This window comes from Micropterus dolomieu, linkage group LG08 (genome assembly GCF_021292245.1).
Source record: "Micropterus dolomieu isolate WLL.071019.BEF.003 ecotype Adirondacks linkage group LG08, ASM2129224v1, whole genome shotgun sequence".
Classification (NCBI taxonomy): Eukaryota; Metazoa; Chordata; class Actinopteri; order Centrarchiformes; family Centrarchidae; genus Micropterus; species Micropterus dolomieu.
Genome location: NC_060157.1, coordinates 29207436 through 29216813, shown reverse-complemented (window position 1 = coordinate 29216813; position 9378 = coordinate 29207436). Strand labels below are relative to the sequence as shown.

General features: G+C 42.5%; 2 protein-coding genes across 4 annotated transcripts in view; one reads left to right on the top strand and one right to left on the bottom strand.

Annotated features, from left to right (window-relative positions):
* Positions 1–9378, top strand: part of LOC123975654 (serine/threonine-protein kinase mTOR) — a 384954-nt gene that overhangs the window by 130316 nt on the left and 245260 nt on the right. The window lies entirely within an intron of this gene.
* Positions 1–9378, bottom strand: part of agrn (agrin) — a 376177-nt gene that overhangs the window by 231601 nt on the left and 135198 nt on the right. Inside the window, exons 1-2 of one of the 2 annotated variants that reach the window (XM_046057306.1) lie at positions 8730–8910; positions 3018–3056 (exon numbers count right to left, since the gene is read on the bottom strand). In XM_046057306.1, the coding sequence (XP_045913262.1) occupies positions 3018–3056; positions 8730–8895 (205 nt within the window). In that variant the 5' untranslated portion in view covers positions 8896–8910. Of the gene's footprint in view, positions 1–3017; positions 3057–8729; positions 8911–9378 lie in introns of those variants that run through there. The other variant, XM_046057305.1, reaches the window with a different exon arrangement.

Genomic DNA, 9378 nt, shown 5'->3' with positions numbered 1-9378 from the left:
GAGTCAGGCTTACTGTCAAGAACACAGGGAAAGGCTCCGGCAGAATAAATTACAGGACAACTTTGTGCCCCCCCCCCCCCATCTGAGAGGGTTATGGGTGTGGAGCGTTTAGTTACTGTATTCTCCCAGAGCTGACAAAGAGTAATGTCACTTCTTTAGGAAGAGGTAGCGTTCTCAAAGCACAAGTGAGACCGCTGGCATTTTTTTCAGGCATCCAACCATCTTAGAACAAATCACATTTCAGTCCAGGAGTTTATTTTGTCTGTCAGTAAGGCGCATCCTCTGGGGAACACTGTCAGAGACAAATGCGAAATTGAAGGATTCACGGCGAATGGGCTCCTGCCAGGCAGGTTTGCTGGAGACGGGTACAGTCAGAGAAGACCTCTGAACTTTCTGAGGCTCTGTTTCTCCATAACACCTCTTCGCTGGCCTATTTTGGATCTTGTTTGGCCAGTGTGTAGTCAACTATGGTTGTAATTGGATTCAAAGAAAATAAAAAATAAAAATAATTCAAAAAATGTATCTGTTCTTTCTCCTTGTTAAATTGCAACTAAATTTAGCATTAATGAATAATACCTCCTAAATCTCTCATAAAAAGAGACCATATTTAATATTACTCCTACATCCTCCCTATGTCTCTAACCAGTAGACGTTTTCTCTGAATGTGGACACTGGGGTCCAAGAACATCATCCATCAAGCAGAGTCGAGCCCCTTTCCAAAAGCCAATCCTAATCCCTCAAACTGCAAATTCTAAGAGCTTTTTTTCCTGTGGCCAAACACGCAACAACTGTTTTATTATCAGGAGACGACAGGCAATAACGAGTGTGGCTAAGCCAAGCAAATGCTGCTTTGAGCTTTCAAAGTAAGAGCCCAATTAAAGGCTGCTTTGTGACTTTTGTCACTTTTTTCGACTGGTGATTATAGGCCATTCATTGGGAAGGATTCGTCAGCTATTTGCGGGTGGCGCACACCATAAATATAATCTAAGAGCTTTGCTTATGTTGTGCCGAACCTGCATTTTTCCCCAGCGAGTCCCAAGATTTTCTCGCTCTAATTTGCAGAACAAATTCCTTTACTTTCTGAAAATCTCCTCCCGTTAATAAGGACGTCTCATCAACAGCAGTTCAGAGACAAATTAGGCTGTTTAAAAATGCAGACTCCTACCTCGCTATCTTGTCTATGATTTCCTGTAATGAAGTACCGGGGAGCAGAGTGTCCTTGGCACTGAGGACAAGTTCAGTAGAACAAGCCCTGTGCTCTTTGGAGCAGATTTGACTAAAGGCAGCGCTATATTGTAATAGCCCTCTGCTAGTCTAGAGCATCTTTTAAATCACCCCTCCACCACTACTAAAACCATGCGTCTCCAAAAAGTGGCCTACTGTCTTATTTGGGCCAACTCTAATTGTCTCACTAATCTCTCAGCGTTAAATGACCCGGAGAAACTGCGTCCCACAGGACAGGCTTACCCCGCTGATTGGAGACTTTGCCTTTTGTTTTGCTTGGCATATTAAAACAGCATAGTCTGCTGATGGAAAGCCTACAGAACTATTGGAAATGTAATTAAGGGCTAGCAGCAGCTTTTAAACGGTTGACTAGTGCAGAAACAAACTGTGCCCCTCAGACAGCAAAAACTTTAATACATGGGAAATGAGTGGCTCAATCGATAAGCAGGGCGTTATTTCTTTTGTAGGGAAAAATTCAATGGAAGAAAACAGAAATGGGCTGCTTCACTGCCTGCATACTGTTTCACATTTTATAGCAATATTTGCTTCAAAAACAGACAAATAGAACCCTCTGAGATATAATCATTTGTCAAGCCAATTTTATCTGTCATTAAAACAAAAACAAATAGCTGCTGTAAACAGTGCGGGCTGCAATTGAATATCTAGTATTTTGTGATATGAGGCACAAAAGGGAAAACCATAGTACTCTCGTACACTCTTCAGGTGGTGAGGTGAGGCCGAGTTGAGAAATTCTCCAATCAAGCACAATTATTTGTTGAAGCCAAACGCCACAGCCATTTCACATTGACAGTGAACAGCCTATTGTCCCAACTCCACCAGACAATCACATTCATCATAAATCACCTCTAATTTGATACATTTTTTAGCTGACATCTTTGGCAAACCGCTTTTACAAACAAGCTGGCCTATGGGGCAAGTGATTGAGCAATTATCAGAAACAGATTCAGCAAGCCCCCTTTGTAGCCTTTTGTCCCTGGCATCAGCTGGCCGGCTGGGATCATTAGAAAACATGTTCTCCACATGTTTTCTCCCTCTAAACCTCTGGCTTTGTAGCCTGCACACAAGCAGGATGATACAACACATTCAGAACTAGTAGGAGTCCATCCCTGGATGTCTGTCAGTGCAGTAAAAAAATACAATACAAAGTCTATCAAACACTGTCTCACTGTGCTGCCTCTGATAAATATTCATGATAGCAGCTTGAAAACCAGCTGTTTCCCTCCAATTAAAGCTTGCAGAGATCCACCGTTTTAGAAATAAATAGTTGCTTTTTTAATTAACAGCTCGTGTTACTGGGCCAGAAAACAACTGAAGCAATGCAGCACCCGTTGCAAAGATTTACATGCGTGGGATGGGACAAAACATGTGGATAACAAGGTGAGGTGCTGGTGCTGCACTGTGGCCCTAGAATACCTGGAATCCCCATGAAAGGGGGTGCGGGTGGGGTTTTACTATTAGACCCCATCAGAAGGATGTGAACGCTACTGTGGTAACAGGTATTAAACGTCAGCCCAACTGGCCATGCAGAGCAGATCAAATCAAGTCATCAAAAGATCCCCTCACATCAAAAAGCACAGAGCAGACCTGGCCACGTGCCTTCCATACCAACAGTGTAGAAACAAAAAGCGGAGCAGCCAAATCTGGCACAGTGCACAGACGGCTGCCCACTTCAAAGGCAGGGATCTGCTGTCCAAAGTCATTATTCGCAGGTATAGCCCCAAAACACCAGTGGTCAACAAAGTCGAGCGGGAGGGAAACCACAGAGGACTTACCATCAGGAGGCTGAGCCGGTGTGAAGTGAGGAGGTTTGTCTGAAAGAGATAAAAGAGAAAGAGAGAGAAATAGGTTTTTAGTTTTGGGGAGATTCAGAGACTTCCCAGGGGTAAAGGCCAAGTAATTGAGTTGCTACAAAAAAGACACATTCTGTCTACAGGCTTGGCTTTTCTGTCTAACACATTATAATGCAGTTACTGGGCCCTGCAGGATCCCAGCTGAGCTAATCGACTGGAGTACAGTTATAGCGATGCCATCATTGTTTGGTCATTCATTGTTTCTACAGGCTTCTTATCCCAAACCACACCGCATGACATTTGCTATTCTAAGTGCACATGAGAATTGAGAACACATGGAAAGGGATATGTGTTTGTTTTGAGTTGAAAAGTGTGCGATAAGATTTGAAATTTCACAACAGTGATGACATACAGTGAAAACTTACACAGTCCCCACCCCCCAGCAACCATATGGAGAATAAATACATTTTTCCTCCCCATAATATATCAAATGACATCATGCCTCTCTCCAGGTCAACACCCAGCAGACAATGACATAAGGTTTGTCGGTCTGTAGGATCCATAAAACAAGACCTGTACTCTCAAGTGATGTATGGAGGGGTGGATGTGGGGGAATCTCATGAAACCTGAGTCCTTTGCAGTTTTGACACTTTGACACTAGAAAATGAATACAATTTTTGCCAAGCAATGAAAATGGATCAATAACAATATATGTAATTGAGGTGGATGAAGAGAACATAGTTTGTTTTTGCAGTGTTTAGAAGTGAAATATGGGATACTGTTCATGACAAAATAAAAACAGAACAAAACCAAAATTAGGGCTACAACTAACATTTATTTTTTGGTGATCAATCTAAGATTTCTTTTGATGTTAAAATTTACTGTTTAGGTTCGAAAATTACAAAAAATGGTGAAAGGGTAATTTCCCAGAAGCTTAGGGGATGTATTCAAATTGCTTATATTGTCTGACAAACAGTCTGAAAACAAAACATATTTAATTTACAATATTAAGCAGAGAAAAGCAGCAAATTCTTACTTTTGAGAAGCTGGAACCAGAAAATGTTGGCATTTTTGGTGGCTAAATGACTGATCTCTTTTCAAATCAGGGATGCACAATAATTATCAATCCGATAAATTATCGGCGGATATTCGGCATATATTCGTTTTCGGAATCATATAGCCTAGTAAAATTAATTTAGCTTACAAGAATCAAATGATGCTTTAACATGTGTAGCTGCTGTTGTCATGTTGCTGCGCCTGGATAGAACCACGCAGATGGGGTGCAGGCAGCTAGAGCCAAACAAACATGTCACTGAAGGTTCGGATATTTTTCATTGTTTCAGAAGAAGACATCTCTATTGCGACTCAGCTTTCTATTTAGCTGGTTTGTACATTTGGTTAATGCCAAGCTAACGTAAGCTGCGCTTAAATAAAACATAGAGCGGTGGCTGGCAATAGGCGGCCCGCGGGCCAGAACCAGCCCGCCAGCAATAATAGCAGCCAGATTGCTTTGATAGCAGAAAAATAAAAAATAAATAAACTGATAACGGCTGGTGCTGAAATAGATCTCAGTCATGACAGCTACAGTTACTCACACAATCACTTCCTCTTAAATGACTGGGCCTCTAAAATAAAAGCGCGAGAATGTCTTTCGCAGCAATGCTTCATGTTGAGTTTATTAAGAGCTTTTACTTTGAAGAGTTCTGAAGGACATTCAAAAGAGTCTCTGGCCTGCTTGACACACCTCTGAAAAAGCAGTCAGTAAATGTGTGATTGGATTCCCCTGAATTTTCTCAGGGAAATGAAAATGAGTGTCCATAGGTTTATGAATGCGGCTCAAACGCCGGTGTTATGCCGAGTTCTGCCTGCCTGCCGAGAATTGCATGCACCTCCAAATAATGCTTTTAAACGCTATAATATTCTTTGTGGGGTTCATCAATGGTGATAAATGTTTCCAAAGTATATATTTTATGAACGTTTAGAGTCTTTAATATTTTAATACACTTAGCAGAAGTAGCATTCGTTGACATTCAGTAAATATTTGTGGTGATAACAGTGTTTGATCAATGAGCACAGCAAAGTCTGAATGCATAATTCGGCAGAACAAATTTTGTAGGCTACCTGCCGAGATTTGCATCCACCTCTTTTGTGCGCCCGCGTGTGTGTGTGTGTGCAGGAGTGGATACACAGAGCAGGCAGAGGCTGCAGCATGATAATAAACAGTACAGTCTTCAGCCCCGGGCCTAGGTGTCTAGGTGCCCATCACTAAATAACTTTTTTTTTTTTTATTCATCGCGTTTCAAGTCAAATCTGATTTGATTGAAATGACATGACATGTCTCTCACGACATAACATTACATTATGGGTCGCAAGACTCAGTAGCAGGATCTATAAGCTCAGACCTTATTGATTTTACTTTCTTATTGAGTAGACTATGCGTTACTTGCATCTGTAAGTGCATAAGAGTGGGCTCTTTTTGAAAACATATTGACTATTCTTGGTGAACAGATAACTAGAGATATTAGCTCAGTCCCAGCAGCAGACGTGATCCCCTCCATCAAAGCAACAAAACTTTTTTATAACTTGCAAAAATGTGGAGAAGTTATCGTTATCAGATCGGTATTTGCCATGAGAAGAAGGCAATTATTGGTTATGCAGAATCATATTTTGTGTTAACTACACCTATTTCTCACACAATAAATCACCATCACCATAAAGATAATCATCATTAAGCACAAATAGTGGTCGACAGGGATGATTTTGGTGTCTCTGCATTCCCATCATTTACCAGGGAACAAATGGACAGGCTCTAAAAAACATGGTGTGTTCTTCGAAGGCCATCATGATGCATTGGTCACAGTTTACCCAGGCACTGGAGTACCAAGCACAACCCAACCAAACCACCATCTGCTCTCTTGCAGGCAACTCAACTGTCTGACTCACTAAGCAGAGCCCCGCGAGTTGTCAGAGCTGCCTGCACCGACCAAACACACCAACACGCACATTCAGAAAGCCTGTGCAGCCACCCATCTCTCCGTTGTCTCTGCACTGTGAGGGATAATGAGGAAGATAAAACATATCACATCAATTACCCAGCTAACACATTTTTCCGGGACCTCATCAACCACTTCGCCGAAGCCTTTCTCAGGACTTCTGCGATACCCGTCGGCGTCCCAAGACACAGCTGAGTTTTAAATTTAGGCTGACTTAAAATTGCTTGTCAACAGTCGGAGCTTCAGGGGAGAGAGAGAGAGAGAGAGAGAGAGTGAGACAGTGTGTGTGAGAGAGAAAAAAATGAGGAGAAGGGATAGGCTCATGCTAGAGGTGAATAATGAAGTGTCTGCTGAAGCTGTTTCCCAGTCAGTCATGGCGGTAACTGATTTCCATCTGGGGGGGATTGCAAGAAAACATCTAAAACTAGGGGAACATAAATTGGCATGAGGAAAATATAGAAGTCCCTGCAGAGAGTGTAAAGGAGCATACATGAGCACAAACAAAAACAGACATCCACACAGGCTGCACTTCCTATAATAAAGCATGTCTGAACACACAAACAATCATATACAGATATCAACGTATTGTTGCACAAGGTGAATCAGAAAGAGCCTGACAAAAAAAGGTGGCGTACAAAGTGAGCCGAGATGCCAGGCGAAGCTAAACGACTTCTTCACATTTCCATAATGAAAGGACAAGATAAGGTCTTTCCATAAACATATCAGCCTTTCCCATCTCTCTTTGCAGCTGGCAAAGCCTGCATGAATTCATGCATGTGTGAATGTCACGACATGGCCATCATTCACCCTATATCTTCAGAAAATCAATGTGTCTGACTGTGACATTTAGCCACGTGCAGGGAAAGGAGCGTGCGTATGTATCTTTATATTGTGTCACCGTCCCCTTTGGTGTTGTTGTGGATGTGTAGTCGTACACAATGATAAAGGGAGTGTGTCTGCGTGTGGGCTCTACTGGCAGGCAGTAGGGTTTTGGGGGGCCTACAAACTCTGTGCCTGTGTGAGAGTATGATATGGAAGCAATAAAAATCTGCAAATTTGAGTTTGCAGGACTCCTCTAACACCCCTCCGCCCACCACACACACATACACACGTCATTACTACAAGCACTATCACTATCCTTTCCAGCTGTCCTTGTGGCCACATGGCAAGGGCTCTTGGCAGCATAATAGAGCCCCTTTCACTTCATCAATTTCTCCAGCACACATTTCTTTTCATTCCGTCATCTTAGAGGTGAAGATTGGCCACCTTTAACTGAGTTTGAATTAAATCTAATAGAATCTGTCTGGCTGAAATTGAGTCGGTAACACAGCAAGGTTACAAATGAACCACTCCTCCTCCTGGTCACCCACATCCACCAATTACAATGAGAAGGGACGACTGACAAAGATGACAGGAAGACACAAACCTAGGAAAGAAGTAGACACTCTTTCACAAATGCAAAGAGGTGCATCTAATGCAGTGGCATCCTCTGGGCTACAGGGACTTTGCCTTGTACTTGCCTGAAAAGTCAGCAGTCTGATAACAGAGTAAGAGAAAGTCAGAGGAAAGGGGCTGACATCAACAACCATGCCCGGAGACAAAGACCAGAGCCTGTCCCCTCAAAGTGTTGCTCAAATACCACTTCAACCAGAATTTGGCAGCATCAAAATTACTGTTAAGACTGTGCTTATTTAACTTATTTATTTACGTATTATAATGTGCTATTATGTGACACAAGTCTTCAATATTAGGCCACTTTGGAGAGTTGAGAAGAATTTCACCTTTACAAAATGAAATAAGTCATTGTTAACACAGGTGTGCTGCTGGTGATGTAAAGAAAGGTAACATATTATGCACAGGTGACTGGTAAATGTCTATTTCAGTCATGTGGTGAAGGCAAGCTATTGGCCCTTAAAGGCTAACCCTGTCATTGACAGAGCTGTGTATCACATTTCAATACCTTTTACCATTTGAAATGAATGGCACCAGTATTGATACATTTCAAGTGATGTCCAGTATGGGGGTTAACAGAAGACAAACTAAAGCAATAACCTCTCCTGTTAGAACTGCGTTCAAAAAATTCTTTAACCCAAGAAACTACTGTGGTGCCTACCATCAAAACTGTCACCTGTAACTAAAGCACACAAACATTATGCCTCCGCCTCTTTATGAGCCAGTGTACTTTCAACATACAGTGGGAAAATGATAATGCAGTATGAGCAGATGACGGGAGGGGTTGGGGCTTTCCAGGCCAAAAGAAACATTTTCATCCTCCAAAGGCATTTAATCGCCATTTAATACTTCATCCAGCAGTTCAAAGTAAATGCCAAGTATTTGGAAAGGAGATATGAAGCAATTTATCGTGCCTACAGACACAGAATCAAGAAAAGGGGGGCTGTGACTTTAGCTGTCCTGATGTCCTTACTTCAACTGTAGATAAGGCTGTTCTGAGACAAAAGTGAGCTTTTTTGGGGGGGGCGGGGGTTGTTTCAACAAGGACATGAAATGTAAAAACTATGTAAAATGCAAAATAATTTCTTTTTAGCTAAATTCAGTTTCAAAGACTGTATAAATACTTTAAATTAGGGTTTATGGCAAACATTCTATTACCAAACTTTGACTCATACATTTAGAAAGCGCAGTAAAGAGAATAAAGTAGACTGCACTGCAGACAGTAAAGTTATGTTTCTTTTGAACGTACAGTTGTTGAGGAACAGGAGCACGGCGAAGCCCAGTGTAGATGTGGCCAGCAGGATCAGACAGATGTTGCAGGGGATCATGAAGTAGCGTACCACCAGGGACACCTTGTGTTGGTACCTGCGGTCCTGCTCCAGTGGCGGTGGCGAGGGATAGTGGCACCCGCTCATGCTCCACTCCAATGACCCCCTCCCCTCCGGGGTGGAGGAGATGACGGGCCGAGGAGGGCGACGAGGGGTGCCTAAAGACCCGTTGGAAAAAATGATGGCGGCGGGGTAAAGGCAGAGGACGAAGATGAAGATAAAATAAAAAGCAAAAAAGATGCGTAATGGTCGATGTTTCAGCTGTGGTTCCAGCTGTGCACTGTGGCGGGGACCCGGTGACTGTTTCTGTCGGTAAATCGCAGCAGCAAGCTTTCAGTGGTTTCCAAGCAACACATTTTTAGAGAATTTTGGAGAAAGAGGACAGACAGGGGGACAGGGATATTGGACTTCTACAGCCCCCCACCTGTCCACATGACCTCCATGCCTGCTCGAAAAAAGACAAACTAATGAACTTTCAATGTGCGAGTATGTGTGTGTGTGTGTGTTGTGAAGTGGTTTATACTTACAGTGCAAACGTGTGTGGTAATTTTGTGTAATTATGTGTGTAAA